At 51.5% G+C, this 12,430-nt stretch overlaps 5 protein-coding genes across 5 annotated transcripts; 2 read left to right on the forward strand and 3 right to left on the reverse strand.

The window, feature by feature from the left end:
* Positions 1-628: 628 nt before the first annotated feature.
* On the forward strand, positions 629-1,969 carry COCSUDRAFT_34065 (hypothetical protein). Its single transcript, XM_005644674.1, has 6 exons — positions 629-893; positions 1,039-1,199; positions 1,304-1,417; positions 1,504-1,569; positions 1,683-1,810; positions 1,940-1,969. Exons 1-6 carry the CDS (start codon positions 833-835, stop codon positions 1,947-1,949), a joined length of 540 nt encoding a protein of 179 aa, XP_005644731.1. The 5' UTR covers positions 629-832; the 3' UTR covers positions 1,950-1,969.
* Positions 1,970-2,485: 516 nt separating this feature from the next.
* On the reverse strand, positions 2,486-6,302 carry COCSUDRAFT_67523 (26S proteasome AAA-ATPase subunit RPT6a). Its single transcript, XM_005644675.1, has 10 exons — positions 5,932-6,302; positions 5,716-5,783; positions 5,523-5,609; positions 5,144-5,311; positions 4,883-4,945; positions 4,605-4,768; positions 4,058-4,214; positions 3,407-3,616; positions 2,931-2,990; positions 2,486-2,809 (listed from the first exon to the last, which is right to left on the reverse strand). The coding sequence occupies exons 1-10, from the start codon at positions 6,062-6,064 to the stop codon at positions 2,729-2,731; spliced, it is 1,191 nt and encodes a 396-aa protein (XP_005644732.1). The 5' UTR covers positions 6,065-6,302; the 3' UTR covers positions 2,486-2,728.
* An 823-nt stretch (positions 6,303-7,125) lies between these two features.
* On the forward strand, positions 7,126-8,462 carry COCSUDRAFT_44135 (hypothetical protein; the record flags this gene model as incomplete). The annotated part of the gene is made up of 4 exons (XM_005644676.1): positions 7,126-7,287; positions 7,395-7,625; positions 8,131-8,220; positions 8,400-8,462. 4 exons carry the CDS (start codon positions 7,126-7,128, stop codon positions 8,460-8,462), a joined length of 546 nt encoding a protein of 181 aa, XP_005644733.1.
* Positions 8,463-8,778: 316 nt separating this feature from the next.
* Positions 8,779-9,382, reverse strand: COCSUDRAFT_34067 (hypothetical protein). The gene has a single exon (XM_005644677.1). It carries the CDS (start codon positions 9,211-9,213, stop codon positions 9,040-9,042), a length of 174 nt encoding a protein of 57 aa, XP_005644734.1. The 5' UTR covers positions 9,214-9,382; the 3' UTR covers positions 8,779-9,039.
* Positions 9,383-9,860: 478 nt separating this feature from the next.
* COCSUDRAFT_44136 (light harvesting complex a protein) lies at positions 9,861-11,717 on the reverse strand (the record flags this gene model as incomplete). The annotated part of the gene is made up of 7 exons (XM_005644678.1): positions 9,861-9,918; positions 10,261-10,376; positions 10,601-10,693; positions 10,898-11,041; positions 11,185-11,221; positions 11,354-11,383; positions 11,503-11,717. 7 exons carry the CDS (start codon positions 11,715-11,717, stop codon positions 9,861-9,863), a joined length of 693 nt encoding a protein of 230 aa, XP_005644735.1.
* Positions 11,718-12,430: the final 713 nt, after the last annotated feature.

A 12,430-nucleotide genomic window follows, 5' to 3' on the forward strand; every position in this document is an offset into this window, starting at 1 on the left:
AGCTGACGGGGTCTTTGGCAACATTGGAAACCCCATTCGATCTATCTCCGCCAGCCATGGGACCAGTCCCATCTGGCTTGAGAAGTGCATGTGCATCACTTGCCAACTCCTTTGTTTCACTCGTAGGAGTCATAGTCTCTTTAATTCCAAGAGTTCTTATGTTAGGTGCGCCAATATGATTCCAATCGAACTCGGTTGAGACAACTGCTTGGTAGCTGCTATAGAGATCTTGCTTTTTGCTTCTTCCGGCAATTTTATTTGGAATTACTTTCCATGAAAGCAATACATATCGTCTTTGTTCGGCGTTGGAGAGTTGGCAGAAATGGTTTGAAATTTAAAATGACCCACAATGATCTACAGATCGCCCTACGTCTACATTTTGGAAAGGGGCCGATTTTCTTCGCACAGCACACACATACGGACTTATTCAACCCGAAAAGCAAGTTATATGTGCAATTGCACCTTTCTTCAAGAACCTTTCATTGAAAAATGGGCCTAGGAAGCTTGGTCTAAATGTAGATAATCATATCCTTAAACAGGGTATCAGCTGATAGCTCTTCGACCCCGGAAACCCTGCAAGTGCACCGCTGTTCCATCGTGAAAGTGTGTGTAGACTTGTCCTGCTTATGATCAACATAAGAATGAAGCATATAAGATTGTAGACTGCAAGTGAGCTATCACAGACGACATTGCCTTGCACCTTTGAGAGGGAGCCACTCAGAAGCATCGTGATATTTGGTGAAGAGGTCTGACAATGATTGCGAACATATTCGGGTCTTCTAAATGTCTGGTCAAGTTTTCTGATGGTCACGGACCATGCTCACAGCCTTCTATGGGCCCCAAAGGTCGAGCCTTGCTTCATGACCGTTGCTCTGCCTTTCCAGACCGACCTGGTACGCCCACTTTGATGTTCTTAACAAGAACTGATGGCACGCAACCATATATTTCGGCTTATCGTCTCAGTGCTGCCGAGTCTGTAACATCCTCCCTGGTATTTATACTTCCTTGCCGATGGTGACTTCCAATTTGCCACTTCAGGCCAAAATCTGGGCAGTCACACCGACAGGGTGTTCCCACAATTTCTTGGACGAAGATATGAATTCAATTCATGTCGGTCAGCTTTGGTGTACGCCCAGAGGAGACGGCCAGTCGAGGACGAAGTGGAGCTTGATGACGGGGATTTTGCGAGCGATGGAGAGGCATGCATTGCATTTCGTCTCTTCACATTAAGGAAATTGCACGATGAACTTCAGATTCAAATGCATCATCTCTGCGGTTTTGAAAAGCATTCGTGACCCTGCAGGGGTTCAGTCTGGGTGGCATCCTTGGACAAGCATGGTCAGCGCTTCTGGGCGTGACTGACCGTCTGACAGACATTGTCTACGACTATGTGCCTGATGATGTGTCCCGACCCACAGTGCGTGCGCCTCCTCATGGTGTTCAGCACTGCACTGCTTTTACTTAATGAAATCATCAGCAACTCAGGTGTGTCTGTGCCATCAGGTGAATTTGGCGGTGAAGGCAGGGCTCCTTCTTGTCATCATTGGCTTTGCTCGCAGCATACTAGGGGTGCGGTTCTCCCAGTCATCTATCTCAAACATGCATCTTAGCAACAAACACCAGATTTTGCAAGGGCAGTATTGGCCATGTGCTGGTACTGATTGAGTGCTGCTTGTTTGCAGTTCCTGCTGACGGTGGGCACAGTGGTGCTGGGCCTGTTTGTGGCAAGCCGGGTGCTGGGCATTGAGGCAGGCAGCGGCGCTGCCAGGCCCAAGAGCAAGAAGAAGGGCGAGCGATGGGGCTCGGGTAGGTGCGTTCTGCACTGATGAAATTAACTCCCTCATGGCTTCAGAGCGTGCTTCGCTCTGTTTCTTGGCACACTGCAAAGGTTTTGTCGGAGGCAGCAGTGGTGCTCCACACAGCCTGCTGTTGCATGCAGGTGGAAGTAGGAACCAGAGGCCTCCTCCGCAGCGGCCGCCGAGGCGGCTGCCCTCAGGGGTGGCGAGAGATAGTGATGTGGTGGATGTTTGGTTTGACACAAAAGAATCGCAGACAGAAAGGAGGAGAAGAGGTCCTTGAGAGACTTTTTCGAGAGCGATGGACGCAGGAACAGTGTATTTTAAAGCACACGTTGTGTACCAACACTCGTGCTCTGCACGAGGGATTTTGAGCATGCATGGAATTGCGTGGTGCTATCTTCTCTTCCATATGGGCTTGATCTTGGACTTGCGCGAAATGCTGTTGAGAGTGCCATCATACTGCTTTTGTCTGGAATGTATAATCTGCTTGTTTGGAACTCACTGGAACATCACACTGATCTCCTGCACAATTCTTTTGTTTAGCATTGAAGCGACTGATGAACACTGTCCAGCAAAGGAATTGAGTACATACTCTTAGAAACAGCAGATTATGGTATGTTGGTCAGTGTGCGGCGGGTACTGTATTGCATATGCTAGCTTCAGCCATGGAAAGAATGCAATGATTTGTTCCAAATCTGGTAACATGGATTTTAAAAGTCCAAGGATCACTCGAGGAGTTGATCAACTTGCAAATGACATGCCAGGCACAAAATATCGACGCTCAACAACATGCAAGCAGCTGTTGCTCTGTCTAGTGTACAAACACACTCCTGAGACTCGCACAAATATCACAACTGCCATTGAGGCGAGGCCATGTGCAGCTGCCTAGTGTCCATCCTTGCAGTCTTGTCTGTCTCTTGTGCTGCGGCCTACTTGAAGAGTTTGCGCAGGGACATGTTCGCGTCAGAGTCCTTCTTCATGACCTTGGCAACAGCCATCTCGAAGTCCTCCTGCGAGAGCACTGTTCTGTGAGCGAGCCATTCCTTGTGATCACCCGGCACAGGGCATGGAAAAGCTTACAATGTTGCCACACATGCCGATTACAACGGCCAGATGCACAGGTCAGCTTACCTGTGTCACATGCACCCTCCGCTCGCGCAGCGCAAACATGCCAGCCTCCGTGCAGCACGCCTGTAATTGCAGATACGTGCTCTCATCCATTGCCAGATCCTAGTTTCAACAAATCAGGTGTCAACCCAGATCATGCCTCAGGACCACACAAATAGCCTGTTGCCTAGCTTCAGGCATTGGTTGCCTTGGGTGTCTTGAATTCTGGGTGGTCAAAACAGATAATGCATCAATCCAACACCCATTGCCTGTTACCTATCTTTTGGCGCCGCTTGCCTCAAGTGACGTGGACTTCCCAGGCGGCCAAAAAGAACCAGAAAAGATGCTAAAAAGTGGGCGCTGGCTGGCGTGAGATCATCTGACCTCCCAGCCAGACTGGTGAGCATACAGGCACGGCACGGGATATAACTAAGGATGGTGTGGCGGGAATGGGGCCATCATTAGGCTCATTTGAGTCGAATGATCAAGAAGTGGCGTGCCTTGAGCTCTGCGCCGGAGGCGCCGGTCATTTTGTCGGCGATCTTGCGCAGGTCGATGCCTCGCACGAGGTTCATCTTGCGCGAGTGGATGCGCAGGATGTCGGCGCGCGATGACTCGTTGGGGTTGGGGAACTCGATCTTGCGGTCGATGCGCCCCGGCCGCAGCAGCGCCGGGTCCAGAATGTCGATGCGGTTGGTCGCCATCAGCACCTGCGCCAGGCGCAGTGTTCCAATTCCATTTCAAACATACAGTTCTGAGCTGCAGGTTCTCGCGCCCGTGCGGGTAGCGGCTGAGGGAGCCTGTCAGCCCTGCTCGGCAGTAGGCGCTCCAGCCATGTCATATCAAGCAAAGGCCATCTATTGTTTGTAGTGCAGTCGTGCGACACGCATCAAACAAGAGTTGACGACTCGCTTATTCTCATGTTCAAAAACATCAAGCAGTAGAAGCGATGAAACATTTTCGCTGCCGCTCACCACGGCCAGCAACATCATGGGTTTTATTCTTTAAAGGTCCCAATACAGCAACTTTCCTCTGTTCCAACAGGAGAGATGAGAGGGACCACTGCCGCTCAACATCCAGATGCGCAGCGTGGGTGGAATTCGAATGGCTGGCTCGCAGGAGGATCAGTGAGAGTCATAATGTGCGCTTGCCTTGATCTTGTTGGTGGCCTCGAAGCCGTCCAGCTGGTTGAGCAGCTCGAGCATGGTGCGCTGGACCTCGCTGTCGCCGCCGCCGCCGCCGTTGTCGGTGCGCGCGCTGCCGATGCTGTCCACCTCGTCCATGAAAATGATGCTGGGCGCGTGCTCCCTGCACACATCGCACCACGATCATGCCTTCCCTGTTCATGATGGCACATCATTGGGATGAAGGCGGAGGCTTTGAATTATAGTTCCCTGCTCTGGGAGCCTTTTTGGCGGGTGATGAAAGGGTAGATTTGCCCAGGGGCAATCCATCACGGACTGGCATGTGGCTGCAGGCAGCCTGGCCGGCTCCGCGAAGCGCACTATACGGAAGCAGTCTAGACAATCCCCAATTGAGGCCTTTTTAAAGCCAGGATCACACAGGGAAGGCAGAATCCAGACACGGGAGGGCTCCTGCCTTCCTGTGGGGGGCGGATGAGTTGCGTAATGCACAGGGCTTAGTTGCAACAGCACATGGAGCGTAAGAAGGACGACATCAGGAAGTAAGGATGCGTACCTGGCCATCACGAAGAGTTCGCGGACCATGCGCGAGCCCTCGCCGATGTACTTCTGCACCAGCTCGCTGCCGGACACGCGGATGAAGGTGCAGTCCGTGTGATGCGCCACGGCACGCGCAAGCAGCGTCTTCCCGGTCCCTGGCGGCCCGTACAGGAGCACTCCCTGCAGCATTCCAGCAACCAACATTTCTTCAATTTGATTTGATCTGAGTGCGCAGCCCAACAGGCTGTGGGTATGACTACGACATGGAAAAGAAATTGAGGTGTTGGTGCCCACCTTCGGCTGTGCGACTCCGAGGCTCTCAAACAGCTCAGGGTGCTTGATGGGCAGCTCAATGACCTGCACACATATGCCAGTGTATTCAGTCTGCAGAGCCTTTGCCTCAACACCCAACAATGCACATTGCATCATCAACTTGATGTGATCAAGCTGCTTACAGCAGTGGCTGCAGGGACTGATGGACATGTCCACACCCCTGAATGGTGACAAGATATTATGACTTGAAAACAAAGGAGGAGCAGAGGAAACAAGTCACACCTCCTTGATCTCCTTGATCTGCTGGTCGAGGCCGCCAATCATGTCATAGGTGGAGTCTGGCACCTTCTCCACCTTCATGAGGCTCACCAGTGGGTCCACCTTGGTGGGCAGCAGCAGGTGCAGCGTGTAGCTGTCATTCCTCAGCGCCACTCGTGCTCCAGTCGTCACCTGCATGCCCAAATGACAAGCAGTCAGCAGCAAGTATGAGCATCTTTGGCGACATGCATGAGTATCCGCCATATATCTGCCATCTCACGCTCTGGTGTTTGTGATGAAGGCAATTTTCTGCAACCTGTGCGATACTCTATCCTCACGGCGCAGGCTTGGAAGATTTGGTGCAATCTTCACCACCAAGATGCCTTGTGCCATTTGTGCATACCTGTGTGATATCGATGGACTTGTCCAGATCCACCACGTATTTTCCCTCTGGATGGACCTTCACCAGCACCTTGTTCTTCCCCATCACCTGTGGACAGTGAGCCGGGTAAGCAGCCGTTATGCTTTTCCAGCAGTGGCAGTGACACAGCACAATTGTGTTGCCAAATTTGATGGCGAAATGAAAATACTCGTACCTTGAGCACCTCCCCGACATATGACCCAGGCTCCTGAAGGAGCTGCAGCTCCTCTCTCAAAAGGCGTACTGCATTCAAATATTAAGCCTCAAGACACTTGGAGTGATCGCGACAGTCGGCTTTTATTCCTGAGGCAATCTTGTCACCAGTGTCGCTGTTGGGCAAAGGGGAGAAGTACAAGGGAGACACGATCAAACAGCCACTCTGAAGTCCTACCTTTGGTATTCAGTTCATTCCGTTGTGCTTCAAGCCTACGGAGATTATGCTGCTTGTCGCGTGCCAATATTTCTAACTCCTCTATCTTGGTCTTGTAATAACTCTTCAGGCCATCACCCAAGGCACGCCCCATTTTGTCTTGCGCGCTGGAGAGCTGCACCTGTCTCAAGACTATCTCGCTTACCACTTCCTCTACTTGTTATGATCGCGGCAGGAGGGTCTTTCAGACTCTGTGCGCGTCCTACACTTCACAAGCTCCCCCTGAAACCACTCTTGTCAGCAACACCTTTCACGAGGAGACTTCAGACAAGGTCTTGTACGTGTCGAAGCACGGCAAGATGGAATGTAAATAGAACTTCCGTCCCTCAAAAGTTGGCTCTGCAAGTTGTGCAAGCAAGTGCAAGAGCAAGTTTCTGCGGATTGCGCGGAAAGGGACCCCCCGGTAGCGGGTGGGTAGCGGCAGAACGGGAGGTCTTGGCTGGGTGTCCTTTGCCCATGAGTTGAGAAGGCACAGATTTGTGCGTGAATTGGTCGTACAATTGGTTGTTAGAAGGGACAGTTGTCCGTTTTCGTTGCATCAAACTGGGAGCAGGTGGTGTGCAAGTCGATTGGCGAACGGATATCTAAACATCATTGGCTGGACCTTATTTGCTCTGCACGGCAAACTTCTGCAGGGCGACGGCCCCATACAGACGACTGTGTCTACTTAAAAGTGTGAAAAACACGTGAGAAGAAAATTTGTCTTAGCTTAGGGGCAGGTTTTGCAACTAGTGAAGAGGAGGAGTCTCTGGTTTCAAGCGGCGTGGATCGTGATCAGCCTGCTCCCCTGGCATCTACGCTGTCCAGAAAAGTCCATCTTATCGGAAAGGGACCACAAATGCGCATCAGGACGTCCATTTCCTGAGAAAAATCTAGGCAAGAAGTTGAGGGACCTACACGGCATTTACTCGTGACGGAGGACTGAATGCAGTCTTCCAGCAGCACAGTTGAGCTCCCACGACGAATAACAAGAAAGCAAAAGCGGCTAGCTGACAAGAGCTTGGAATGCTTGGAAGCGGACACCAGATCTACAGCCCATGAGGAGGTGTGCGCTGCTGTCCTACTAAGCAATATTTCGAAAATGTCAAATCCGCATGCGTACTTCTGTATGCCCTGTGCTTGTGTTCTTGTGCTTGGTATTGTGGTACTGTGCTCATGAAGCACTCATGCCAGCTCTGTCTCACACAGGGGAGGCAGCGGAGAAAACGGGAGAGACCGCTGCAGCTCAGCCTGTATGTGCGGTGGTACTCTCCTAGCGGCAAAACGAAGGTCAACAGGCTGCTGCTGCGACCTGTCACCTGTGTAGAAGCCCTTGAGGTAGGGTTTCCTCCAAACAACATTCGTCCCTCAGACCAGGTTTATGTTTACATCCCAGAGAGCGGGTTTTCCCCTTTGACATGACTTGGCCCTGTGCATGCATGCAGGGCATCTCCAAGAACCTGGTGTCGCGCGCATTTCCAGAATCAGAGCGCCCGGACTACCTGACCTCGGAGGAGTTCCTGAAGTTCACGCCCACGGACGACTTCATGTCACTGCCGGGCGAGATCCTGCGCACGGAGTTCCGCCTGGTTGTCACGCACAAGGCCTGGGAGTACACCGTGCTGGAGAGGGAGCTAGGCGCGCACCGAGACCCCCTGCGCAAGATGCTCGTCACGGTGGGTTGACCCCTCTCATCTGCCAGAGCACGCTGCGTATATAATGGCACTCACAAATTGCCCCCCCTAGAGGTCATCTGTGGCCTTGGGGTCCGGAGGAATCCATACAATGGCACTCACTGTGCTTGGATTGTCATGTCTGCCATGTCATAGAAGGCCGTGTCCAGAGGTCTGCTGGTGTTTAGTTGACGACAAATTGTCCTTTGTTGCCCTTTGCGCCGCCGAAAAGATGTGGTTAGCAGTTGCCTTCCAAACCATTTTTTCCAATGCCAGTACTCTGATGTTTGTCCTGTGCTGTTCTTTCTGGCATGTCTTGTGTGTCAGCTTTGGCTAGGAGCTTCATCTTGCTGCAAGCTCCCCAGCAAACTCTTGGGCCTTTGCTGGTGCCATGCAGTCTGTTGCGCTTGGGTGCTGTGAAGCATTGTGTCTGGAGGGTTGTGTGTTCTGGCGTCAGTAACTAGGTCATGCAATCTGCGCTGATTCTGCATGTGGGGTTGCCATGCAGGTGATTGAGTTTGAGAGCAATGCCATGATGGTCGGCCATCTGGGGCTGCGGGTCTCCCTCATAGCCTACCCTGTAGTGTCTGTAAAGAAGGTGAGATTGCTTTTTGTGCTGGCTTTGCTGGTCTCTTTGCACATACCGTGCAGGGCCTGCCAGCGCACTTGCAGTTGCGTTGCTCTCCCTCTGGTGGATATAAGGTGTTTTTTGTGGTAAGTGCATTTTGCAACTTTCTATACCCAGCACCTTAACAGTATGTGTGTGCATTGGTGCAGTCCTTCCTGGAGGGCATAGAGAAGGAGCTGCGGACAAACCCTGACTTCAAGGGAAAGCTTTGAACGAGCACAGCAGCGCCTGACCCGCAGTAACTGCCAGAACACAGCAAAATACTTCCAGGAACCAGAATTGACACATCCTGGTGCTGCCTTGCTGTACAGCAAGGCTACATTGCAAGGCTTAGGAGGAGGAGAGAAAGAAGACTTGCTGAATGATCTGCTCAACAGCGTGAGCGCCTGTCTTGTCTGCCGCGACTAATATGCGCAGCTATATTAGGCGGCTCGGAGAGCACAAGAGCAGCAGAAGTGATTCAGCGCCTCCTATAGACTGTCATCCTGAGCCGCTGCCATGCAACTGCATGTCCAGGGTCAGAGGTCGAGAAGAGAAACTGATGTGACACCGCACTAACCGTTGCTTGGCTGCCACTGATTGGCAGAGACCAGCTGCATGTCTTTGCACCCTGCCTCGAGAAGATTTCTCCATGTTATTCATTTGCAGTTTCAGTTGGCTTGAAGAGAAGACCTCTCTGAGTTACATTCAAGCCTGAACATTTGGAGCTGTCGTGTGTGTTGTATCTGTGTGAGAGAAGAAGACCCTTGTGTCTGTTGTGTCTTGTCATTTATGTCCATGTCGCCCCTGTTAAGCTGTACTCTGGATTGCATAGATCATGCCTGACATGATATTGTTGCCACTATTAGAACTCAGAAGCTGACTGTCATTGAGGACCTGTGCCATGGCACTTTCTTGCACAGGGGATGCTTTCTGCTGCTTTGGCGTTTGTTGTGAGCATAGCTGTGGAGGACGTTGGTTCATTCTTGAGAAGCACTTATTGTTGCTTTTAAAACTAGGATTTGCCATGGTCATACCAGTGCGTGCAAGCAGCTGCGCTGGATTGCTGCATATAGGATTGGTCTAGCTTGTGCGCAAGGGTTTTCTCTGAGCTCGCAGTGAGTGAATGTACATGTAACCTTGCACACCATCCAATGCTTGTTGTCATGACGACGGTATGCTAGTAGCGTCCCCTGATGCTAGGGGAATTTTAACGCTCTTGCCTGGGAACAGGATATCTGTGCCAGGGCATTGCCATAGAGACTGTAGATACCGCCGCTCCTAGGGGGATATAGTTTTAGTCACATTCTGCTGTGCCAACAATGCCCAACATACCATATAATGAATTCATCCTATAATTCGATATGCATGTTACAGCTTCTTGTCTCACGCGATTGTGACAACCACAGCACACGCGAACGACACTTTCGGTGAGCACGCTATATATTGGCACAGAGCACTTATGATAACCACACATTAATATTTCCAAGTCTCTTCTCAATGTAGAAACACTCAGGCTTTGACAGCCCCAAAAACAGGCTGTACACCATCAGGCTAATGAACCCACGTGGGCCAACTCCTGTACCTGCTTTTCAAAATTATCTGCCAACTTGCCATTGATCCAAGGCAATTTACTCCAGAGCAGGCGGTGCCGCAGCTGGGAATGTGGCTCCAATGGTCTCTGGAAGCCTGTGCGGGGGCAGCAACACAATGATATCAGAGTATTGCATTGTGTCATGATACCATACACAGCACCCTAAGGCACCAGCTTGACTTTTGTATAGGAAAATCTAGTAGTTGAGAGTCAACACAGGTGTGCTTGTAGACAGTCCTGGCAGTTTATAAAGCAGCCTTGCCTGCCCCAGATCCTACTGCATGCATGCATGGAAAGGGACTTGAACACAATGATTGCTGATTGCTTGCAGATGCCTTAACACGCCCTCTTCTTTGTATTCAAACGGGGATTGTGTGATTGTTTATGTGTCTGCAGCACCCAATCATTTCTCTGCAAAACTGAGGGTGTGTGCCCACCTGGCAATGCTGCCGATGATGTTGTTGCTGAAGGGGTCTGACAGGTGGGACTGGAGGGCCTCAATGGGGCCCTGACGGCACACCAGAGCAGCACCGACAAATCCAACAAACGCAACCTGCACCCCAAACTCACCGAATCAGTCCTGCATCCAGCAACTTCCTCCCAAAGACTCCCTACTAGGCATTGATTGATTCTCTCTCTGGGCTGTCTACTGTACAATACCAGTTCAGCGCCCCTCATCACCATGAACTGCCTCAACACGGGCAAATAGGACTGACATGACATGTTGGTGCTCTGAGGTCCCTGGCAACAGTAAGGGTGCTGTGATGGACTGCGCACCATGGCAAGACGGCCGTTCTTGATCTCCTTCTCGGCGTTGGCCTCAGAGTCCAGGTTGGCAGGGTCGAAGGGGAAGGAGTCCAGGAAGCCAGACTGCACCCAAGAAGCACCCAGGTAAGTCAGTAACACGCTCCAAGCCACAAATGGGAGCTTCCTGCTCAGTATGTCCTGCACCCTTGAGGTCTCTGAAGATCTACATTTAGGACCCCTGCAGAAGAAGGTTGAGAACAATTTATAAGGCAGGCTCTGATGAGTGCGCAGGGCACAGCGCTAGGTTAGCTGAGGGTGGCGACTCACCTTGCCGGTCTTCTTGAAGCCCTGGTACCTCTTGAGCTCGAGGAAGCCCAGGAGCAGGAACTCCAGGGAGATCAGGGCCAGGGGAGGGAAGCCGTAGTCCTTGGCACCTGCCTCAAACCACTTGGGCTGCACACCCAACAGCTCCTGTCCATGCCAGGTAGGAATCTCAGTGCTCTGACAGAGTGGAATTAGCCATCAGAAGGCTGCTGGTCTGAGAGCTGTAAATGCCGTAATAATATATTTTTACGTTGCTCCACCACTGGCAAGCGATTGCATCCCAGGTTTACCTGGCCAAGGATTCCAGCAACACCAGCCATGGCCCACCTGCGTTGTCAATGTACTCAGACCTACCAGGAATCACCTGAAAAAATCTTGCGTTCACGTATACTTCAAAAGATCGGCACGCCCAACCAAGGCAATGTTTTCATATCAAGACAGTGTGAGCCAAAGGCAAACCTGCCGTTGGTCTTCTCTGCCTCGGTGTACCTGCGCACGGTCCACAAATATCTCAGATCAGTGATAGACCATCGCTACAATTATTCGATTTGAAACCAAAAAAACTGCAATGACTGCGTGAAGTGCTCTGAGCAGATAGACATGCCCACCACTTGAGCCTCTCGGGTTCCGATCCAAGGCCGAGCGGGTCAAATCCACGGTCCCCAGCGAGCTCCCCCTTCAGATGAGCCGGGGGCTCTGTGTCTGGCAGCCAGAGGCCGCGAGCGGCGCTGGTGACCAGCGTCCTAGGGCGGAGGGAGGTGAACGATGGGGCGACAGGCCTAGCACCCAGGACGCAGCGGGACATCTGAGTCATGGCAGCCATGATCGGCAAGCACGTTTGATGCCTGCTATTCGATAAGATCTGACCTTCTTCCTCCGAACGTTACTCTCGATCCCTCTGTCGAGTTCAAGATAGGATGCAAGATCTGTTGTAGCGAGGATTCATCTGACAGCGTGGCTGTTCCGCCAAGCCTTATTTAGCATACGCCAGGCAAATACTTGGCTTTACTGGTGTAAATTGAAGGAATGTGGAGGAATGCGATGGACTTAAAGATGGGTCATGAACCTGACATTCTTACAAATTGGTCCCAATGGCAAACACTCTTACAATGGCCTGCTTCGGAAGACTCCTATCATGCGTGGCAGGACTGGCACAGTGCAAGTCCTGATCAGGACTTGATTCATGAATCAAAACAGAAGACGATATCCGCAGTGTCAATTGCAGCATCAGGTCACTGCTGTCACGAAAGACAGCGATCACCACGGTGGAAAGCTGACCCTGATCTAGCTACAGGAGTCAAGATACGACGGGAATGCTACTACCTATTCACATACAGACATCTGGACTGTTGACAATGTCGCAACAGCTTGGTGGACCAAACTTGAAGTGAAGAGCAGAGAAAACCAGATTGGTGATTCCACTAAAAGACACACAGAGCAATGACTGTCACCAGGGGCAAGTACTACCCCTGTGCATTACCTATTGGGGGGCAAACGGGGCAAGTATCAACACGCCAATTTTCAACATCATGCTCA

This window comes from Coccomyxa subellipsoidea (assembly GCF_000258705.1).
Source record: "Coccomyxa subellipsoidea C-169, whole genome shotgun sequence".
Lineage (NCBI taxonomy): Eukaryota > Viridiplantae > Chlorophyta > Trebouxiophyceae > Coccomyxaceae > Coccomyxa > Coccomyxa subellipsoidea.

What these genes read in the sequence shown, in the direction of transcription:
- COCSUDRAFT_34065 (XM_005644674.1), top strand. Translation starts at nt 833, where the DNA reads ATGGGCCCCAAAGGTCGAGCCTTGCTTCATGACCGTTGCTCTGCCTTT. An exon ending in ATTTTGCGAGCGATGGAGAG is followed by an intron (nt 1,200 to 1,303) that starts GCATGCATTGCA and finishes GTGACCCTGCAG; the next exon opens with GGGTTCAGTCTGGGTGGCAT. An exon ending in TTGCTCGCAGCATACTAGGG is followed by an intron (nt 1,570 to 1,682) that starts GTGCGGTTCTCC and finishes GCTTGTTTGCAG; the next exon opens with TTCCTGCTGACGGTGGGCAC.
- COCSUDRAFT_67523 (XM_005644675.1), bottom strand. Translation starts at nt 6,064, where the DNA reads ATGGGGCGTGCCTTGGGTGATGGCCTGAAGAGTTATTACAAGACCAAG. An exon ending in AGTCCATCGATATCACACAG is followed by an intron (nt 5,312 to 5,522) that starts GTATGCACAAAT and finishes TTGGGCATGCAG; the next exon opens with GTGACGACTGGAGCACGAGT. An exon ending in AGGCCACCAACAAGATCAAG is followed by an intron (nt 3,617 to 4,057) that starts GCAAGCGCACAT and finishes CGCCTGGCGCAG; the next exon opens with GTGCTGATGGCGACCAACCG.
- COCSUDRAFT_34067 (XM_005644677.1), bottom strand. Translation starts at nt 9,213, where the DNA reads ATGAACCAACGTCCTCCACAGCTATGCTCACAACAAACGCCAAAGCAG.